Source organism: Babylonia areolata, chromosome 29 (genome assembly GCF_041734735.1).
Source record: "Babylonia areolata isolate BAREFJ2019XMU chromosome 29, ASM4173473v1, whole genome shotgun sequence".
Classification (NCBI taxonomy): Eukaryota; Metazoa; Mollusca; class Gastropoda; order Neogastropoda; family Buccinidae; genus Babylonia; species Babylonia areolata.
The window spans coordinates 1,625,533-1,648,697 of NC_134904.1; the positions used below are offsets into that span (position 1 = coordinate 1,625,533).

At 42.1% G+C, this 23,165-nt stretch overlaps 1 protein-coding gene across 1 annotated transcript; it reads right to left on the minus strand.

Moving 5' to 3' along the window:
* Positions 1 to 157: 157 nt before the first annotated feature.
* LOC143275000 (BTB/POZ domain-containing adapter for CUL3-mediated RhoA degradation protein 3-like) lies at positions 158 to 21,775 on the minus strand. Its single transcript, XM_076579053.1, has 6 exons — positions 21,371 to 21,775; positions 18,610 to 18,760; positions 16,275 to 16,380; positions 15,486 to 15,538; positions 14,762 to 14,960; positions 158 to 8,493 (listed from the first exon to the last, which is right to left on the minus strand). The coding sequence occupies exons 1-6, from the start codon at positions 21,585 to 21,587 to the stop codon at positions 8,308 to 8,310; spliced, it is 912 nt and encodes a 303-aa protein (XP_076435168.1). The 5' UTR covers positions 21,588 to 21,775; the 3' UTR covers positions 158 to 8,307.
* Positions 21,776 to 23,165: the final 1,390 nt, after the last annotated feature.

Below are 23,165 nucleotides of genomic sequence, written 5' to 3' on the forward strand. Positions count from 1 at the left end.
ATGTTTGTTAATGTTTATTTGTAAGTTTGCCGATTTTTATGTATGTGTTTTTTAATGTTTATATATGTGACTGAGAGAATGTGAAGGAGAAAAAAAAAGTGGAGGATAAGACAGAGAACGCAGGAAGTTTTCGAAAACAAATCACACGAGGCATCAGTCATGAATTTACAAGATTTATTATCAGAGTGATGTGTAACTATCACACTGAATGCCTTTACAAGTGGTTACATGATTCTATAACCAGTACAGTCACAACAACAACAAAAACATGTTACAAGGACACTGTATACAACAACATGCACTGAACATCCTGAATTATGAGAAACGCTGACAACTGCATGCTTCACATTTTGTCTGTATTCAGTGAAGAACATAACCTAACAGCTGAAATGCATGCCGTTCGCAAACAATACATAACATAGACAAATGATACAGGATAAACTGTTCACGAACAACACATAACTTACTGTACACAAACATGATAAACTATTCACAAACAATACATAGCATACTGTACACAAACAATACATGAAAAAGTGTTCACAAACAATACATAGCATACTGTACACAAACAATACATGAAAAAGTGTTCACAAACAAGACACACTGTGCACAAACAACACATAATATACCGTTCACAAATAATATGTAAGATACTATTCACAAAAAAACATTACTGTTCACAAACAATGCACAACATACTGCTCACAAACAATATGTAACATACAGTGCACAAACAATACATGATAAAGTGTTCAAAACAATAGATAATATACTGTACACTAACAATAAATGGTAAACTGTTCAAAAACAATACCAGTGATGACCAGTGGAGCTATTCTGTTCACAATACAATAATGAAATACAAGCTTTAAAACAAGTTGACCTGTAAAGGGGACAAAAAAGAGAGAAAAAAACCATGAGGAGAGGAATTTACCTCTATTTCAATAATCCTGATGCCCCTGTAACACATTGAACAGATTATGAAGAAAAAGAAAAAAAAGAACAGAATAAAACCATCAATATTTGTGACAATACAGAACAAACGATATTTATCAACAATATAAAATGAAGCCCACACAAGTACCCACCTCAGCCTGGACAATAGTAATAACCCCACCCCCTCCTCCCTGTCCCCCACACCCCACTGTCAGAATGGTGAAGCTTACAGAAAGGAACCGTGCCACCTGGCCCCTCCATATTCCAGAGAGATAGGGGCTGCTTGTCACAACAAGAGGACACCAGCATGGTGATTGTTCATTCTGTGACAGACCTCATAAGTCATGAAAAATGAAAACCAACAGCAGCAAAGAACACCTTTCCACATGTTACTAACCCATGGTACTTCTCAGCAGCAAAAAAAAAAAAAAAAAAATCTAGCAAATAATTCTGAGACACCGAAATGTAACCATTTCATTTTCAACTGGATGCAAACTGATAACAAGACAATGATGAATGTTCACACTATTCAAACTGGTAAGTGGCATGCAGTTCGTCAGCAGACAGCAACTCTTGCAGGGACACTTTTCCCTCCTGGTCAGCACATGACAATCAAATGCAAATCAACCCTTTGTGGACAGTTCCTCACCATGGTTCTGGAAAACAGCTGCCAACATGCACCCCCCTGACCCCCCCACACATCCCCCTGACCCTCCAACTTGTTTGACCAAAATGTCTGGAGTTTCTAACCATCACATCTTTTGTTGTCATTACACATGGTTTTTCAGTGTCAATCTTTCACTGTCATTCTACAAAGATTTCCGTCTAAATCATGAGTCCGGGAATTTCCGTGACATGAAGATTTTATAAAACTTGGAAAATGACCCAGCAGTAACTGTACATACAGGAACACAAAATATTCATTCAAATAACTGGGGAAAAAAAAAACCCAACATGGTTCTTAAAAAAAACAAGAAAAAAAAGATGATGATGATCTAAATAAAAAAAAACATTTCTGACATGAATTTATGAAATGAATTATTTCAGTGTTGACAACAAACTGTTGGAGAAGGAGGGATTTATATGCTGCAGTCTTTTTTTCTTGTTCTAGACATTTTCTTAGTGGTAAAGAGGAGGAATTGAACTTTTTTTGCTCTCTCTTCCTTCTTCATCAACCAGCTGCACAAGAGCAACAGTGTCCACCGATGCTCATGTCTTCATAGAGCATCATGACCCACTTAACACTACATGGGTCACATATCTTCATAGTGCATCATGACCCACTTAACACTACATGGGTCACATATCTTCATAGTGCATCATGACCCATTTAACACTACATGGGTCACATATCTTCACACTGCATCATGACCCATGTCATAATACACGAGTCACAGTGCTTCATGACCTATGTAACACTATAGGGGTCACAGTGCATCATGACCTATGTAACACTATAGGGGTCACAGTGCATCATGACCTATGAAACACTATAGGGGTCACAGTGCTTCATGACCCATGTAACACTATAGGGGTCACAGTGCATCATGACCTATGAAACACTATAGGGGTCACAGTGCATCATGACCTATGTAACACTATAGGGGTCACAGTGCTTCATGACCCATGTAACACTATAGGGGTCACAGTGCTTCATGACCCATGTAACACTATAGGGGTCACAGTGCATCATGACCCATGTAACACTATAGGGGGTCACAGTGCATCATGACCTATGTAACACTATAGGGGTCACAGTGCATCATGACCTATGTAACACTATAGGGGTCACAGTGCATCATGACCTATGTAACACTATAGGGGTCACAGTGCATCGTGACCCATGTAACACTATAGGGGTCACAGTGCTTCGTGACCCATGTAACACTACAGGGGTAACAGTGCGTCATGACCCATGTAACACTATAGGGGTAACAGTGCATAATGACCTATGTAACACTATAGGGGTCACAGTGCATAATGACCTATGTAACACTATAGGGTCACAGTGCATAATGACCCATATAACACTATAGGGGTCACAGTGCATAATGACCCATGTAACACTATAGGGGTCACAGTGCATAATGACCCATGTAACACTATAGGGGTCACAGTGCATAATGACCCATGTAACACTATAGGGGTCACAGTGCATCATGACCTATGTAATACTATAGGGATTGTTAACAGATCTTCACAGTGCTTCATGACCCCTGTAACACTGCACAGGTCACAGATCTTCACAGTACATCATGACCCCTGTAACACTACACAGGTCACAGATCTTCACAGTGCTTCATGACCCCTGTAACACTACACAGACCACAGATCTTCACAGTGCTTCATGACCCCTGTAACACTACACAGGTCACAGATCTTCACAGTGCTTCATGACCCCTGTAACACTACACAGACCACAGATCTTCACAGTACATCATGACCCATGTAACAATACACAGACCACAGATCTTCACAGAACATCATGACCCATGTAACAATACACAGACCATAGATATTCACAGTACATCATGACCCATGTAACAATACACAGACCACAGATCTTCACAGTACATCATGACCCATGTAACACTACACAGACCACAGATATTCACAGAACATCATGACCCATGTAACACTACACAGACCACAGATCTTCACAGTACATCATGACCCATGTAACAATACACAGACCATAGATCACAGTACATCATGACCCATGTAACAATACACAGACCACAGATCTTCACAGAACATCATGACCCATGTAACAATACACAGACCACAGATCTTCACAGTACATCATGACCCATGTAACACTACACAGACCACAGATCTTCACAGAACATCATGACCCACGAAATACCACACGGGTCCCATGTCAGAGCGTCATGACCTCGGCACAAACATACGTACACCTGCAGACCATTCCTACCAGTAGGGGTGTGCACATGTGCTGAGCAGGGAGACTGGAAAATTCTCCACCCCAAGAGCCCTCTGGATGTGACAGATTCAAACAATAACCAGAGATGCCAACTCTTCAATTTTGCCATATTTTGTTTCACTCAATTGCAATTTGTTCCAATTTACACCAACGTCAAAATTGTTGTGACAAGTTCATTTTCGAACAAGAGAGAATGTGGCTAAATCAAGTTGCATCTCGGTCAAACAGCGTCAGTGCGCGGTGGATTAAGCTGTGGAGTGCCATGAAGAAACAAGCAGCTTGAAACAGAGAAGTCGGCCATGGATTCCGATTGTGAGAAACAAGACGAACAAAGGCCAGGGAAGTGACGCAGTGCCACAGATGTGTCAGCTGTAAAGAAGCAGCAGCAGGAACAGAAGTTTCACCAAACGTACACTGAAAAATATGTTTGCTGATGTGGCTTGGAGCCTGAGTGTTCCTATTGAATTCAAAATGTTCCCACCAAATTTCCTGATTGTTGCTACAGTTTCAGTTTCAGTAGCTCAAGGAGGCGTCACTGTGTTCGGAAAAATCCATATACGCTACACCACATCTGCCAAGCAGATGCCTGACCAGCAGCGTAACCCAACGCGCTTTGTCAGGCCTTGAGAAAAAATAAATAAAATAAAATAAAATAAATAAATAAATAATAATAATATAATTAAAAAATAAATAAGTAAATAAATAATAATAATAATAATGGAAATATAATAAATAAATAGATTTAAAAAAAAAAATGAAATAAATAAATAAAAAAGACAACAATGATAACACTTGGCAGGGGTTGGCATCTGTGTATAACCTTCAGGAAAGAAATCCAGCGCTCTATTCACTTGGCTGCCATGCTTTGACACCTGACCTGGACAAAGGGTTACACTTCCAGCCAGGCTGGGATCTTCAGACTGATCTTGTTACAAACCGGTTTGTCAGATTGCCACAACCACACACATACGCACACTGCAGTTTACCATTACTGACAGAAATAAGCAGCATCATTAGGATTGGAAAACAAAACAAAAATGGAAACAAGATTAATGATATGGGGGAAAAAACTAACTTATTGATACATTATGAGGACAGTTTGGGGTTTTTTTTTGTTTTTTTTGTTGTTTTTTTTACATATGAAACTAGGAAAAAAAGATGGTCAAGCCCAATCTCACATGAATATGACATGGTGTGTATGTAAGTGTTGTAAGCGTGCGCACACACAATGTACGTTTCATTTGTGTTCAAACAACTTCTGTGAAATGCATTGCAGAGGATTTCTCCTATAATCGATATCATTTGAGTTTGTACCTGTCAATGCTGATAATCTGCGCACTGTACACCAACAGCTGTGTATCTATGCAAATCATGTACAATCAGAGTACACGTTGGAATGGAACTCCAGTCATAACTCCTTGTCAGGGAGTTCACTTGGTCCCCCACTGCTTTTTTTTCCCCCGAGGTTCACATCATGCCCCATCCCCCTATCAACTTTTCCTGGGTTCACATTATGTTCCACCCCTATCAACCTTTCCAAGGTTCACATTACGTTCCACCCCAATCAACCTTTCCAGGTTCACATTACGTTCCACCTCTATCAACCTTTCCAGGTTCACATTACATTCCACCTCTATCAACCTTTCCAGGTTCACATTACGTTCCACCTCTATCAACCTTTCCAGGTTCACATCAAAATTCACCCCAATCAACCTTTCCCAGGTTAACTTCATGTCCCACCCCCCCATCAACGTTTCTTTTATTTATCTATTATTCATATGCATCAACAAAATTTCTTTAAATTCTATTTTCAGTTGTTTTTTTCGTATTCTATCAGTCATCTTCGTAAAGTTGTGTAACAGTACATATTGTGTAATCAGTGCTGTTTGACCATCTTTTTTTCCCAGCCCACACTGGTCCTTACTTTGTCAAAAAGTGTGACCACATCGATTGTCATTTTTGAGCAAAACAAGCAGGCTCACTTGTCATTTTTGAGCAAAGCAAACCAGCTCAGCTGCTCCCAGTTTCTCAACCTCACTGTGAAAGGAGAATTTTCCAGACGCATTTGCCCATACATGTGCTTCTCCCTGAGATTCACCTGGCATCCGAAACGTGTGTGTGTGTGTGTGTGTGTGTGTGTGTAATCACATGCTTGAGCATGCGCCTTCAGTAACATGCACCAGAATATATATACTTCAGCTCCAGTGTGTTTTTGCTCACTTGCAAATGTCAGCATACAACAGAAAGGCTTGTACTGTTCAGTCCATACACACCCTAAACCATGTCCACTCAGGTGTACATAAATGCGACTGTCTGCCAGCATGCCTGTTTGTAAAGTGTGTATTCCCGTGTGTCTGTGTGCAAGGATTAAGGAACTCTTATGTCTGACTTCTGGTTGTTAAAAAAAAATATTCTTCCCGATAAACAACCACCACTGTTACTCTTTCATTGCACACACTAAGGGACATGATCCAGCTTTCATTACACACACGACATGATCCAGCTTTCATTACACACACGACATGATACATCTTTCATTACACACACGACATGATCCAGCTTTCATTACACACACGACATGATCCATCTTTCATTACACACACGACATGATCCATCTTTCATTACACACACGACATGATACATCTTGCATTACACACACGACATGATACATCTTTCAATACACACACGACATGATCCAGCTTTCATTACACACACGACAGGATACATCTTGCATTATACACTACAGGTCAGAATCCATCTTTCACTACATGCACTAAATGACCAATCTTTCATTACACACATTACGAGCCACATCTTTCATCACACACACAACAGGACAAGATCCATCTTTCATTAAACAATGTACACAATACATCTTTCATTACACACTGAGCGATCCATCTTTCATTACACACAAAACAACATCCAACTTTCCATTACACACACAATACATCTTTCATTACACACTGAGCGATCCATCTTTCATTACACACAAAACAAGACAACATCCAACTTTCCATTACACACACTACATGAACCATCTTCCATTACACACACAATACATCTTTCATTACACACGCCAAGTGATCCATCTTTCATTGCACACAAAACAAGACAACATCCAACTTTCCATTACACACACTACATGAACCATCTTCCATTACACACACAATACATCTTTCATTACACACAAAACAAGAGAACATGCAACTTTCATTACACACACTACATGAGCTATCACACACACCACAAGACATGATCCATCTTTTATTACACACACTGCAGGACATGACCCATCGTACATTACGCAGACTGTCTGTACATCTGTCTTCGCTCTGTCATTAAAACTTTTGAATTGAGCTCAATGTCCCAACACACACACACACACACACACACACCACTATCAATCACTAACAACACCAGAACATCTATCTCACAAACCCCACAATGTCCACACACATACACGCAAGACACCGCTATCAATTACTAACAATACATTTTCCTCACACCCGACCATCAATGTCCAACCCCCTACCCCCACCCAACAAGCTGATCACCCACCAGTAACACAACATCACTGTCTGCCTCACACCCAATATGGTGAGCATCCCGACCTTGATGTTCCCCGCCTTCCCATCATGTGGGTCGGAGGGATCCCTCTGACTTTCCCTCTCCAGGATCTCTCCGACTTTTCCCTCTCTGGGATCCCTCCGACTTTCCCTCTCCCTTCCCATCATTGATGTCAGAGGGATCCCTCCGACTTTCCCTCTCCAGGATCTCTCCGGCATTCCCTCTCTGACTTTTCCCTCTTCCTTCCCATCATTTTATGTCAGAGGGATCTTTCTGACTTTCCCTCTCCAGGATCTCTCCGACTTTCCCTCTTCCTTCCCATCAATAATGTCAGAAGGATCTCTCCTGCTTTCTCTCTCCGGGATCTCTGACACTTTCTCTCTTCCTTCCCATCATTTTATGTGGGAGGGATCTCTCTGACTCTTCCTATCCCTTAGCTTCAACTTTCTCTTCTCCCTTCCCATCATTTAAATCAAAAGGATCTCTCAGACTTTCCCTCCCCCTTCCCATCATTTAAATCAAAAGGATCTCTCAGACTTTCCCTCCCCCTTCCCATCATTTAAATCAAAAAGATCTCTCAGACTTTCCCTCCCCCTTCCCATCATTTAAATCAAAAGGATCTCTCAGACTTTCCCTCCCCCTTCCCATCATTTAAAACAGAAGGACTTTTCCTCCCCATTCCCATCATTTATGTTGGAGGGATCTCTCCGACTTTCCCTCCCCCCTTCCCATCATATATGTTGGAGGGATCTCTCCGACTTTCCCTCCCCCCTTCCCATCATATATGTTGGAGGGATCTCTCCAACTTTCCCCTCTCCCTTCCCATCTCCCGGACTTTCCCTCTCCCTCCCCAATCACTTGCGACGGAGGGACCTCTCTGACTTCTCCTCCCCCTCCTCGTCACTGTTGTAGCCCTTGGCGCCGTCCCAGTACCCCCGGGTGGCCTGCATCAGCTCGGCGTCAGGTCCCTTGCCCCGGTTCTCCTCATATAGCAGGATGTTCAGGGTCTCTTCGTAGATCCTCGCTTCAGGGAACTCCACCTGGGGGGTGTGGTGGGGGGAGGGACACACACAGCAGCAGTGGTCAGTAGGTGACAGTACTGAGAGTGAGTGGTCATTCTGGTGTCCACTCAATACTGAGAGTGAGTGGTCATTCTGGTGTCCACTCAATACTGAGAGTGAGTGGTCATTCTGGTGTCAACTCAATACTGAGAGTGAGTGGTCATTCTGGTGTCCACTCAATACTGAGAGTGAGTGGTCATTCTGGTGTCCACTCAATACTGAGAGTGAGTGGTCATTCTGGTGTCAACACAATACTGAGAGTGAGTGGTCATTCTGGTGTCCACTCAATACGGAGTGTGAGTGGTCATTCTGGTGTCAACACAATACTGAGAGTGAGTGGTCATTCTGGTGTCCACTCAATACGGAGTGTGAGTGGTCATTCTGGTGTCCACTCAATACTGAGAGTGAGTGGTCATTCTGGTGTCAACACAATACTGAGAGTGAGTGGTCATTCTGGTGTCCACTCAATACTGAGAGTGAGTGGTCATTCTGGTGTCAACTCAATACTGAGAGTGAGTGGTCATTCTGGTGTCAACACAATACTGAGAGTGAGTGGTCATTCTGGTGTCCACTCAATACTGAGTGTGAGTGGTCATTCTGGTGTCAACACAATACGGAGTGTGAGTGGTCATTCTGGTGTCCACTCAATACGGAGTGTGAGTGGTCATTCTGGTGTCAACTCAATACGGAGTGTGAGTGGTCATTCTGGTGTCCACTCAATACGGAGTGTGAGTGGTCATTCTGGTGTCAACTCAATACTGAGAGTGAGTGGTCATTCTGGTGTCCACTCAATACTGAGAGTGAGTGGTCATTCTGGTGTCAACTCAATACTGAGTGTGAGTGGTCATTCTGGTGTCAACTCAATACTGAGAGTGAGTGGTCATTCTGGTGTCAACTCAATACTGAGTGTGAGTGGTCATTCTGGTGTCAACTCAATACTGAGAGTGAGTGGTCATTCTGGTGTCAACTCAATACTGAGAGTGAGTGGTCATTCTGGTGTCAACTCAATACTGAGTGTGAGTGGTCATTCTGGTGTCAACTCAATACTGAGAGTGAGTGGTCATTCTGGTGTCAACTCAATACTGAGTGTGAGTGGTCATTCTGGTGTCAACTCAATACTGAGAGTGAGTGGTCATTCTGGTGTCAACTCAATACTGAGAGTGAGTGGTCATTCTGGTGTCAACTCAATACTGAGTGTGAGTGGTCATTCTGGTGTCAACTCAATACTGAGAGTGAGTGGTCATTCTGGTGTCAACTCAGTACTGAGAGTGAGTGGTCATTCTGGTGTCAACTCAATACTGAGTGCGAGTGGTCATTCTGGTGTCCACTCAATACTGAGAGAGAGTGGTCATTCTGGTGTCAACTCAATACTGAGTGTGAGTGGTCATTCTGGTGTCAACTCAATACTGAGTGTGAGTGGTCATTCTGGTGTCCACTCAATACTGAGAGTGAGTGGTCATTCTGGTGTCCACTCAATACTGAGAGTGAGTGGTCATTCTGGTGTCAACTCAATACTGAGAGTGAGTGGTCATTCTGGTGTCAACTCAATACTGAGAGTGAGTGGTCATTCTGGTGTCCACTCAATACTGAGAGTGAGTGGTCATTCTGGTGTCAACTCAATACTGAGAGTGAGTGGTCATTCTGGTGTCCACTCAATACTGAGTGTGAGTGGTCATTCTGGTGTCAACTCAATACTGAGTGCGAGTGGTCATTCTGGTGTCCACTCAATACTGAGTGTGAGTGGTCATTCTGGTGTCAACTCAATACTGAGTGCGAGTGGTCATTCTGGTGTCAACTCAATACTGAGAGTGAGTGGTCATTCTGGTGTCAACTCAATACGGAGTGTGAGTGGTCATTCTGGTGTCAACTCAATACGGAGTGTGAGTGGTCATTCTGGTGTCAACTCAATACGGAGTGTGAGTGGTCATTCTGGTGTCCACTCAATACTGAGAGTGAGTGGTCATTCTGGTGTCAACTCAATACTGAGTGTGAGTGGTCATTCTGGTGTCAACTCAATACTGAGTGTGAGTGGTCATTCTGGTGTCAACTCAATACTGAGTGTGAGTGGTCATTCTGGTGTCCACTCAATACTGAGTGCGAGTGGTCATTCTGGTGTCCACTCAATACTGAGTGTGAGTGGTCATTCTGGTGTCAACTCAATACTGAGTGTGAGTGGTTATTCTCATGTCAATACTGAGTGAGTGGGGAAATCATACAGCGACAGTGGTCATTACGTGTCAATACTGTGAGTGAGTGGTTGTTCTGGTGTCAATACTCATTGTGAGTGGTCATTCTGGTGTCAGTACTGAGTGTTAGTGGTCATCAGGTGTCCAGGCATCAATACTGAGTGTCATTGGTCATTAGGTGTCAATACTGAGTGTAAGTGGTCATTCTGGTGTCAACTGAATACTGAGTGTGAGTGGTCATTCTGATGTCAATACTGAGTGTGAGTGGGGGACACACATGGTGGCAGTGATCATTAGGTGTCAATACTGAGAGTGAGTGGTTATCCTGGTGTCAACAGTGCATGTGACACTATGACACAATATGAATCACAATTTACCTTAGCAGGCAGACAATTTAAATGACACAGGTGACTCAGTACAGAGCACAGTTTACACAGCAGGCAGGCAATACATGTGACACAATACAGAACACAGCTTACACAGCAGGCAGGCAATACATGTGACACAATACAGAACACAGGTTACACAGCAGGCAGGCAATACATGTGACACAATACAGAACACAGGTTACACAGCAGGCAGGCAATACATGTGACACAATACAGATCACAGGTTACACAGCAGGCAGGCAATACATGTGACACAACACAGAACACAGTTAACACAGCAGGCAGGCAGTACATGTGACACAATACAGAACACAGGTTACACAGCAGGCAGGCAATACATGTGACACAATACAGAACACAGGTTACACAGCAGGCAGGCATTACATGTGACACAATACAGAACACAGGTTACACAACAGGCAGGCATTACATGTGACACAATACAGAACACAGGTTACACAACAGGCAGGCAATACATGTGACACAATACAGAGCACAGTTTACACAGCAGGCAGGCAATACATGTGACACAATACAGAACACAGGTTACACAGCAGGCAGGCAATACATGTGACACAATACAGAGCAGTTTACACAGCAGGCAGGCAATACATGTGACACAATACAGAACACAGGTTACACAGCAGGCAGGCAATACATGTGACACAATACAGAACACAGGTTACACAGCAGGCAGGCAATACATGTGACACAATACAGAACACAGGTTACACAGCAGGCAGGCAATACATGTGACACAATAGAGAACACAGTTAACACAGCAGGCAGGCAATACATGTGACACAATACAGAACACAGTTAACACAGCAGGCAGGCAATACATGTGACACAATACAGAACACAGTTTACACAGCAGGCAGGCAATACATGTGACACAATACAGAGCAGTTTACACAGCAGGCAGGCAATACATGTGACACAATACAGAGCACAGTTTACACAGCAGGCAGGCAATACATGTGACACAATACAGAACACAGGTTACACAGCAGGCAGGCAATACATGTGACACAATACAGAACACAGTTAACACAGCAGGCAGGCAGTACATGTGACACAATACAGAACACAGGTTACACAGAAGGCAGGCAGTACATGTGACACAATACAGAACACAGGTTACACAGCAGGCAGGCAATACATGTGACACAATACAGAACACAGGTTACACAGCAGGCAGGCAATACATGTGACACAATACAGAACACAGTTTACACAACAGGCAGGCAATACATGTGACACAATACAGAACACAGGTTACACAACAAGCAGGCAATACATGTGACACAATACTGAGCACAGTTTACACAGCAGGCAGGCAATACATGTGACACAATACAGAACACAGTTTACACAGCAGGCAGGCAATACAGGTGACACAATACAGAACACAGGTTACACAGCAGGCAGGCAGTACATGTGACACAATACAGAACACAGTTTACACAGCAGGCAGGCAATACATGTGACACAATACAGAACACAGGTTACACAACAGGCAGGCAATACATGTGACACAATACAGAGCACAGTTAACACAGCAGGCAGGCAATACATGTGACACAATACAGAACACAGTTTACACAGCAGGCAGGCAATACATGTGACTCAGTACAGAGCACAGTTTACACAGCAGGCAGGCAATACAGGTGACACAATACAGAACAGTTTACACAGCAGGCAGGCAATACATGTGACACAGTACAGAGCACAGTTTACACAGCAGGCAGGCAATACATGTGACACAATACAGAACACAGGTTACACAGCAGGCAGGCAATACAGGTGACACAATACAGAACACAGGTTACACAACAGGCAGGCAATACATGTGACACAATACAGAACACAGTTTACACAGCAGGCAGGCAATACATGTGACACAATACAGAGCACAGTTTACACAGCAGGCAGGCAATACATGTGACACAATACAGAGCACAGCTAACACAGAAGGCAGGCAGTACATGTGACACAATACAGAACACAGGTTACACAGCAGGCAGGCAATACATGTGACACAATACAGAACACAGGTTACACAGCAGGCAGGCAATACATGTGACACAATACAGAACACAGGTTACACAGCAGGCAGGCAGTACATGTGACACAATACAGAACACAGTTTACACAGCAGGCAGGCAATACATGTGACACAATACAGAACACAGGTTACACAGCAGGCAGGCAATACATGTGACACAATACAGAACACAGTTTACACAGCAGGCAGGCAATACATGTGACACAATACAGAACACAGTTAACACAGCAGGCAGGCAATACATGTGACACAATACAGAACACAGTTTACACAACAGGCAGGCAATACATGTGACACAATACAGAACACAGTTTACACAGCAGGCAGGCAATACATGTGACACAATACAGAACACAGGTTACACAGCAGGCAGGCAATACATGTGACACAATACAGAGCAGTTTACACAGCAGGCAGGCAATACATGTGACACAATACAGAGCACAGTTTACACAGCAGGCAGGCAATACATGTGACACAATACAGAACACAGGTTACACAGCAGGCAGGCAATACATGTGACACAATACAGAACACAGTTTACACAGCAGGCAGGCAATACATGTGACACAATACAGAGCACAGTTAACACAGCAGGCAGGCAATACATGTGACACAATACAGATCACAGGTTACACAGCAGGCAGGCAATACATGTGACACAATACAGAACACAGTTTACACAGCAGGCAGGCAATACATGTGACACAATACAGAACACAGGTTACACAGCAGGCAGGCAATACATGTGACACAATACAGAGCACAGTTTACACAGCAGGCAGGCAATACATGTGACACAATACAGAACACAGGTTACACAACAGGCAGGCAATACATGTGACACAATACAGAACACAGGTTACACAACAGGCAGGCAATACATGTGACACAATACAGAACACAGTTTACACAACAGGCAGGCAATACATGTGACACAATACAGAACACAGTTTACACAACAGGCAGGCAATACATGTGACACAATACAGATCACAGGTTACACAACAGGCAGGCAATACATGTGACACAATACAGATCACAGTTTACACAGCAGGCAGGCAATACATGTGACACAATACAGAGCACAGTTTACACAGCAGGCAGGCAATACATGTGACACAATACAGAGCACAGGTTACACAGCAGGCAGGCAATACATGTGACACAATACAGAGCACAGGTTACACAGCAGGCAGGCAATACATGTGACACAATACAGATCACACTTAACACAGCAGGCAGGCAATACATGTGACACAATACAGAGCACAGTTTACACAGCAGGCAGGCAATACATGTGACACAATACAGAGCACAGGTTACACAGCAGGCAGGCAATACATGTGACACAATACAGAGCACAGTTTACACAGCAGGCAGGCAATACATGTGACACAATACAGAACACAGGTTACACAGCAGGCAGGCAATACATGTGACACAATACAGAACACAGGTTACACAGCAGGCAGGCAATACATGTGACACAATACAGAACACAGGTTACACAGCAGGCAGGCAATACATGTGACACAATACAGGACACAGGTTACACAACAGGCAGGCAATACAGGTGACACAATCCCTCCCCCACCTCTCACCTTGGTGTGTTTCTTGTCTGTGCCATAGACAATGGAGGTGCAGCACACCTCCGACATCTTGGCTCCATGGCCGTAAAAAGACCAGCAGCAGATCTCGTTGCTGCCGATGACGTCTTTGACAAACAGGACTCGCCCCTGGAACCTCAGGGACAGCTTGTCAAAGAGCTCAATGTTCTTCAGCAGGTTGTCATCAGAGTTACTGCCACACAAAACACAACACAACACGCCACATGTCAAACAGGTTGTCATCAGAGTTACTGCCACACAAAACACAACACAACACGCTGCATGTCAAACAGGTTGTGGTTAGAGTTACTGCCATACAACAGAAGTTGAGTTATCTAGACTCAAAATAATTGGGGGGGAAAAAAACCTCGATTTAGAATCCATATTCATTTTACTTCATAAAATTGTTTACTTTCATTCTGTATCTCCTATAGTTTTTGTGCCAGATTAAAAAACAACAACACACAAACAACAAAATAAAACCCTTTAATCCTCAAAATTCTCTGTCAAGGGGAGATTACTTTTCTTCTTTTTTTTTTTTTCTTATTACAAAATTCTCTTGCACTGAGCTGGTTAATTACCTGTTACTCTTTTGCTTTGTATGTGATTGTTCAGCACTATGTTTATGTGTATTGTTAACCCCCTGCTCACGCCGCCCCCAACCCCCCCCCCCCCCCACAAAAAAAAGAACTGCCGTCAGCCAGAAAATAGCATTTACCTTGTGTAGGAGTACTTGTTATTGTGACGGTTGATGAGCAGTTTGATCATTGGCTGAAACACGAAACACAACACATTATCACCTGAACAAGCACCAACTTGTGAACAATTAATGTCAATGGAATCACTTAACGAGAACAAGACAATTTTGAGGGGCGATAAACTAATACTGTTTGTATCCAGCCTTTGCACAGTCAAAAAGAAGTAATACAGACATACAGAGAAAAACACGATCAGAAAGAGAGATGGCTGTAAATGAGAAAGAAAAGGAGAGACAGCAAACAGACTTGTAAATATATGAGGGAATAAATTGAACTGACCAATCAATTACTGCCCAAATAAGGGAAAAAATGCAAATGAATGTTTCACCCTATAAAATCAGAAACGGATAGAGAGAAACTCTGAATGCTTTGGGTTTTCATCGACTTTTTTGTGTTTTTCCTTTGGCACTGATTGTCTCCCATATCAAACCATTATCATTTCTGTTGTTCCTTTTATACAGATTATCTCCACATCAAACCATTACCTTTTGTGTTTTCCTTTGACACTGATTATCTCCCAAACGAAACCTTTGTCATAATTTAATGTAATGACAGATCAAACTATCACCTTTTCTGATTTCCTATTACACAGGTTATCTCTATATCAAACCACTGCCCTTTGTGTTGTTCCTTTTTCACTGATTATCTCCCAAATCGAACCTGTATCATAATTTGATAAAGTGATTTTTCTGAAAAGTGTAAGTGGATCAAAGTTGTGTCCACTGATGAAGCAGACAGAAGGATGTTACCTTGGAGGTGCTTGCCAGCAAATCCTGCTCTTCTTTGGCAGAGGTCAGGAGGGGAACCTTGCAGATGGGGTCCAGCTCATCACGCATTTTCAGCGCTTGGTCAATCCTGTGTGACAACATCAATGCTTGGTCAATCCTGTGTGACAACATCAATGCTTGGTCAATCCTGTGTGACAACATCAGTGCTTGGTCAATCCCGTGTGACAACATCAGTGCTTGGTCAATCCTGTGTGACAACATCAATGCTTGGTCAATCCTGTGTGACAACATCAATGCTTGGTCAATCCTGTGTGACAACATCAATCAATGCTTGATCAATGCTGACAGAGACATCAATACTGGATCAATCCTGGATCGACAACATCAATGCTTGATCAATCCTGAGACAACAGTAATGCGTGACCGATCCTGACAGAGACATCAATACTGGATCAATCCTGTGTGGAAACATTAATGCTTGATCAATCATGAGAGAGACAAAAATACTGGATCAATCCTGGATTGACAACATCAATGCTTGATCAATCCTGTGTGGCAACATTATTACCTGGTCAATCATGTGTCACGACATCAATGCTGGATTAATTATGCTGACAACATCAATACTTGATCATCCTGGAGGTGACAGCATCAGTGCTGGATCAATCCTGGTCATGACAACATCAAACAATTGATCACACCTGGCCATGACATGTGGAACTGTTACTACACATTGTTTACTGAATGGACAGTTTGCTACCCACAACGGCACAAGTTCTTTATGTTGGTGACTGACATATGTGTTGACAGTCATACAATGAACACAAGGTGTTAACAGTCATATAAACAATGTACAGAAGTCCTGGCTACTAAACAATGTATTGAAAGTTATACTCACAATGTACACAATGTGTAGTCATACTCACAATGTACACAATGTGTTAACAGTCATACTCACAATGTACACAATGTGTTGACAGTCATACTCACAAAAAAATCTGTAGAGAGTCATACTCACAATGCACATAAGGTGCTGACAGTCATACTCACACAAAGCTGTTGACAGTCATAGTCAGTGTACACAAGGTACTGACAGTCATACTCACAATGCACACAAGGTGTTGACAGTCATACTCACAATGTACACAAGATATTGACTGTCATACTCACAATGTACACATGATGTTGACAGTCATACTCACAATGTACACAAGATATTGACTGTCATACTCACAATGTACACAAGATGTTGACAGTCATACTCACAATGTGCACAAGGTGTTGACAGTCACAATGTACACCAGGTGTTGACAGTCACATTCACAATGTACACAAGGTGTTGACAGTTGTACTCACAATGTACGCAATGTATTGACAGTCACACTCATGATATGCACAAGGTGTTGACAGTCATACTCATAATGTGCCAAAGGAGTTGACAGTCATACTCACAATGTGCACAAGGTGTTGACTGTCATAATTGTAATGTTCACAATATGTTGACAGTCATACTCACAATGTACACATGATGTTGGCAGTCATACTCACAATGTGCACAAGGTGTTGACAGTCACAATGTACACAAGGTGTTGCCAGTCACATTCACAATGTACACAATGTAGTGAGTCACACTCATAATATGCCCAAGGTGTTGACAGTCATACTCATAATGATAATGTGCACAAGGTGTTGACAGTCATACTAACAATGTACACAAGGTATTGACAGTCACAATCACAATGTACACAAGTGTTGATAGTCATCTCACATGTACACAAGGTGTTGACAGTCAAGCTCACAATGTACACAAGGTGTTGACACTAATGACAGTCACACTCACAATGTACAGTGTGTTGACAGTCACACTCACAATATACACAGTGTGTTAACAGTCACAATCACAATATACACAAGGTGTTGACAGTAATCTCACAGTGTACACAAGGCATTGACAATCACACTCACAATGTACACAAGGTGTTTACACTCACAATGGACACAAGATGTTGACAGCCATACTCACAATGTACACAAGTCTTGGCTACTCACAATGCGTTGACACTGACAGTCATACAGTGTACACAAGGTGTTGACACTAATGACAGTCATACTCATAATGTACACAATGTGTTGACAATCATACAATCTACACAAGGAGTTGAAAGTCATACTCGCAATCTACACAAGGTGTTGACAGCCATACTCACAATGTACACAAGGTGTTGACAAACATACTCACAATGTACACAAGGTGTTGACAAACATACTCACAATGTAAACAAGGTGTTACACAATGTACACAAGGTGTTGACAATCATACTCACTATGTACACACGGTGTTGACAATGATACTCACAATGTACACAGGTCCTGCACCAAATAGTACTTGGCCTCCTGCTGCAGTTCCATCAGCTCTCGCCTGTTCTCTGGAAGGGGCAGTTTTCCGTCTCTCAGGAAGTTGAGGATGGAACCAAAATGTTTCCCAGATCTGTCTATGAGAATCCAGCCTGAAAAAACAAAACAAAAACATGTTCACATAATCTGTCAGTGAAAAATCCAGCCTGAAAAAAACCCAACAAACAACAAAAACATGTTCACATCATCTGTCAGTGAGAATCCAGCCTGAAAAAAACAACAACAAAAACATGTTCACATCATCTGTCAGTGAGAATCCAGCCTGAAAACAACAACAAAAAAAACATGTTCAATAAAAACATGTTCACATCATCTGTCAATAAGAATAAACAATAAAAGAAAACAAACAACAAAAACATGTTCATCACTTCATGACTGTCACCTATTGATGAAAATCTAATCTGAAAAAAAACAAAAAACCCACCACCACCACCAAAATATGTTTATATATTTTGATCTATAAACTTCTTGATAATCCACCCACAAGAAACAAAACATGTTCACATCATCTGTCAGTGAGAATCCCCCGCCCCCTCCCTGTGTGTGTGTGTGTGTGTGTGTGTGTGTGTGTGTGTGTGTGTGTGTGTGTGTGTGTGTGTGATGAGTTTTTCCTGAAAGAATTGTGCTGTATATCATCATTATCATAGTCATAGTTAGGGTGCTCTTGAGATTTCCTCAGAGTCTACTTCTGAACTGTTTCAGTTACAAGGAAATACCAAATTATGCATACTGATGCATATAATTATTCATTTGTAATTGTATGCACATGATACCACACTTGATTACAAAGGTAAAAAAAATAAAAAGGGGTCAGGCCACATCGAGACAGCCCACCACATGCTTCACAGGAGACAGAACACAGTGTACATCCAGATGCTAGCTGTAAAGTATAATTAAATAAATAAATAAACTGATACTGCATTTTGGCTGTGTGTATATGTGTGAGGATATCATATGAATAAATAAATAAATATATGAATACAGATATAGATAGAAAGATAAATCTATATATATATATATAGACAGACAGACAGCTAGACAGAGATAGATAGATACAAGATAGACTGATAGATATTGTTCAGCAAAGTGCACTCCGCAGTGCTGCATTTCACCACTGTATCATTCTGGTGGAACTAATTACTCTGCTACACTGTTCATAGTTGTTGGTTTTTTGGTTTTTTTTAAATCATTAGCTGGTCTATCTTACAACAATGCAGGCTTAACATTATATAAATTACTGGTAGCTGTAATGGCAAAGCAATCAATGTATTATTAATACATAATATTATTATAATTTGATTTGTCCATGTTGTACCTTTTATGAAAACTTAAAGTTAAACTAAATAAACACATTATCTTTCTTGACACTAAATGGAATAACTGTACATATAACTCGAGTACCTGATTAAAAAGATTTTAAATTATGCGGTAAAAACAAACAACAACAAACAAACAAACAAACAACACACACACACACACACACACACACACACACACACACATGCCAGTTTCAAGCATTTCACCATTCGAATCAAAGAGAATTCTTTTTAATCTAATTCAAACAAAAGTGTACTCATTCAGTCATTGCTTTTTTGTCTTCAACCCATCAACACATACACAATACTTTCATTGGAACAACAACAAATCAGAAGTGTTACCTCCATTAGGAATACAGTATGAGTATATATATATATATATATATATATATATATATATATATATATATATATATATATATATATATATACATACATACATATATATAATGTTCATAACAAATGAGATTTTCTTCTTTCTCTTCATCTTACATCAATACATGACTGTGATGACAATTACTGAATTAGTAATCTGTAAATATTACAAGAAACTATACACAAAACTGGTTTTGTCTTTAACAACAATTTGAAAATCAGTAATCTGTTACAACAAACTGAACAGAAAACAGTGTCAATGTTCTAAAAGTAAGTTACTATAAGTTTAAGATGTATGGTAACAACAAACTGTGCAGAGAAGCTTCTGCTTTTGACAGTCATTTGAGAGTTGGCAATCAATTACACCAAACTGTGGTGAAAACAGTTGTTTTCAAAATCATCTGACCGGGCCAGGATTTAACCATCCTTGTTTTCACTCAAGGCCTGACTAAGCGCGTTGGGTTACGCTGCTGGTCAGGCATCTGCTTGGCAGATGTGGTGTAGCGTATATGGTTTTGTCCGAACGCAGTGACGCCTCCTTGAGCTACTGAAACTGAAACTGAAACTCAAAGGATGGAGACCAACAAGTTTCTGTCCAGATGCACGGTCTGTAAGGTGTACCTGTTTCAGCCGCCCAGTAAGCTGGGCTACTGCATGTATGGCTGTGGACGTTTTGGTCATTTTCACCTGCCAGGCTCATCCACTGACAGAAAACAAAGTTTTTTCTACATAATTACAGTATTAAAACTCCTGCAATAATTTCCATTACTTTGCTGATCAATGTACTGGTCAAAAAATTCACAATACCTCTCAATTCGCCTGTTTCAAAAATAATTTCGTTTGAAAAGGCGGAACTGATATGCATCAACGGACTGCTAACACCCACAGTGGTCAACAGTGGTCAGTTGGTCACGCTGACCTAAAGCCCAGTAATTAACATTCCAAATGTGGCGAGAAGCAGACGATTCGTACTGTGGTTCTGTTGTGGTGCGGGGCTACTGACCGACTTACCGTCACTGTCGGTGAGAACTTCCATCCGACCGCTGAACATGGCTCGAAGCATGGTGTCATGTTTGATGAGAGTACTGATGGTGGTATAGTGTAACGATCCCCCCACATTGAGTTTGACGTATTTGGACGTGTTGCCTTTGATCACCGTGCTGTGAGACTCGCCCGACATGATGGTACCTTGGGTCGCACCAGCCGAAGCTGTCGACCTGTCCACCATGTAAAAGAGGGCTGGGTTAAATGTTCCTCGCTGTCTAGCCGACTGTCCCGGCCACAATGAATCACACCGCCGTCGTCTGTCGTTTAAAGTAACTGCTTCTGCACACAACTGCCGGCCTTAATGTCAATCAGCCTAAAAATAAACTCGCACACCCTCAACAGTAATTTATACCGAATGTTGTTTTGACGTCATTGCTGTGCTATGTTACTAATTATAACTTTGTGCACATGAATCCGCTAAAACGTAAATTTCGCGTATGTGGGTGCTGAGACTTAGCACATAAACCATGAGTTAAACAGACAACACTGACAAAATTATAGAAGAATATTAGTAAGATGGTCAGACCTAAAGAAACAGCGTTACCATATGTCTGAACTGACATTTTGGTTCACATGTCAAGGACAAATCAAAACATACAGGCCATACAAACAATGAATGCTTTAACTGGTCTCACCAGATGAACTTCAACTTCCACGATTTTGAGCCAAGATAAAATTTGTACACGCCCACTAAAATTACATTCCGGGGGGGAGGGTACGGAGGAGGAGTGTATAATTCGATTTGTCTGTCTCTCCATTTGTTACAGTTGCAGTCTGGCATGTTAGTCAGCTGGCCCTTCAGGCGGTGCAGCGCCGATTCATTCCCGCTGGTGCAAACGAAACAACTAAAAAGATAGTTTTAGATAAAAACTATTATTTACATTCCCAGGAGGCGTGTATAGGATGCGCTTCGTATATTTCTGTCCGCCTGTGTCATATAGCTGTCTGTCAGTCTGTCTGTCTCACGCCGAAAAAGTTTTCCGTTTCAGTGTAGCAGTCACTGGCACTAGTACCTGTCTGTCTCCCAGTCAGTGTCTGTCTGTGTGTCTATCTCATAACTGTCTCACAAGGCTATCTGTCTGTTGCAGGCCGCAGTCTCAAATAGCTGTTTGTCTATTCGTCTGTCTCATTTGCTTGCCTGTCCGTCTGTCCGTCCCACGTAGCTCGAGTCAGTGTCCTTATGTCAGTTTGTCAGTCTCGCATATAGCTGTCTATCCGGCCATCCGTCTTTCAGTTCTCACATAGCTGGGATCTGTCTGTCCGGCTCTCTGTCCCACAAAGGTGTCTGTATGTCCGTCTGTCTGTCTCACATAGCTGTATGTATGCCAGCCGTCTGTTTCAGTCAGTCTCACCGGCATAGCTGTCTGTCAGTCTATCCGTCTGTCCATCCCTGGCCACTATACAGTTGTCTCCTGCAGTGTCCGTCTGTATGACATATATAGCTGTCTGTTTATCCGTCCGTCTGTCAGTCTCACATAGCTGTCTGCCTTTCCGTCTGTCTCACATATCTGCTTGTCTGTCCGTCTGTCTCTCTGATTCAGCTCAGTGACTGACAGCAGTCTGTCTCACATTGCTGTCTTTATGCCTGTCCGCCTGTCTCCCATACTGTAGCTGCTTATCTGTTTCCATAGCTGTCTGTCTTATATCTGTGCTGTCTGCCTCTGGCATATAGCTATCTGTCTCCCTGCATAGCTGTCCGTCTCCAGCAGACGGTGTTCTCTCTTTGCCTTACGTCTCCAACCACGTGACAGCTGCCTGT

Bases quoted from the DNA above. Each gene is read 5' to 3' on its own strand.
- LOC143275000 (XM_076579053.1), bottom strand. From the start codon at position 21,587: ATGGTGGACAGGTCGACAGCTTCGGCTGGTGCGACCCAAGGTACCATC. The intron at 16,381-18,609 runs GTGAGTATCATT...GTTGTCACACAG, and splicing joins GTGCAGGACCTGTGTACATT to GATTGACCAAGCGCTGAAAA. The intron at 15,539-16,274 runs GTAACATCCTTC...TTCGTGTTTCAG, and splicing joins TGCTGGCAAGCACCTCCAAG to CCAATGATCAAACTGCTCAT.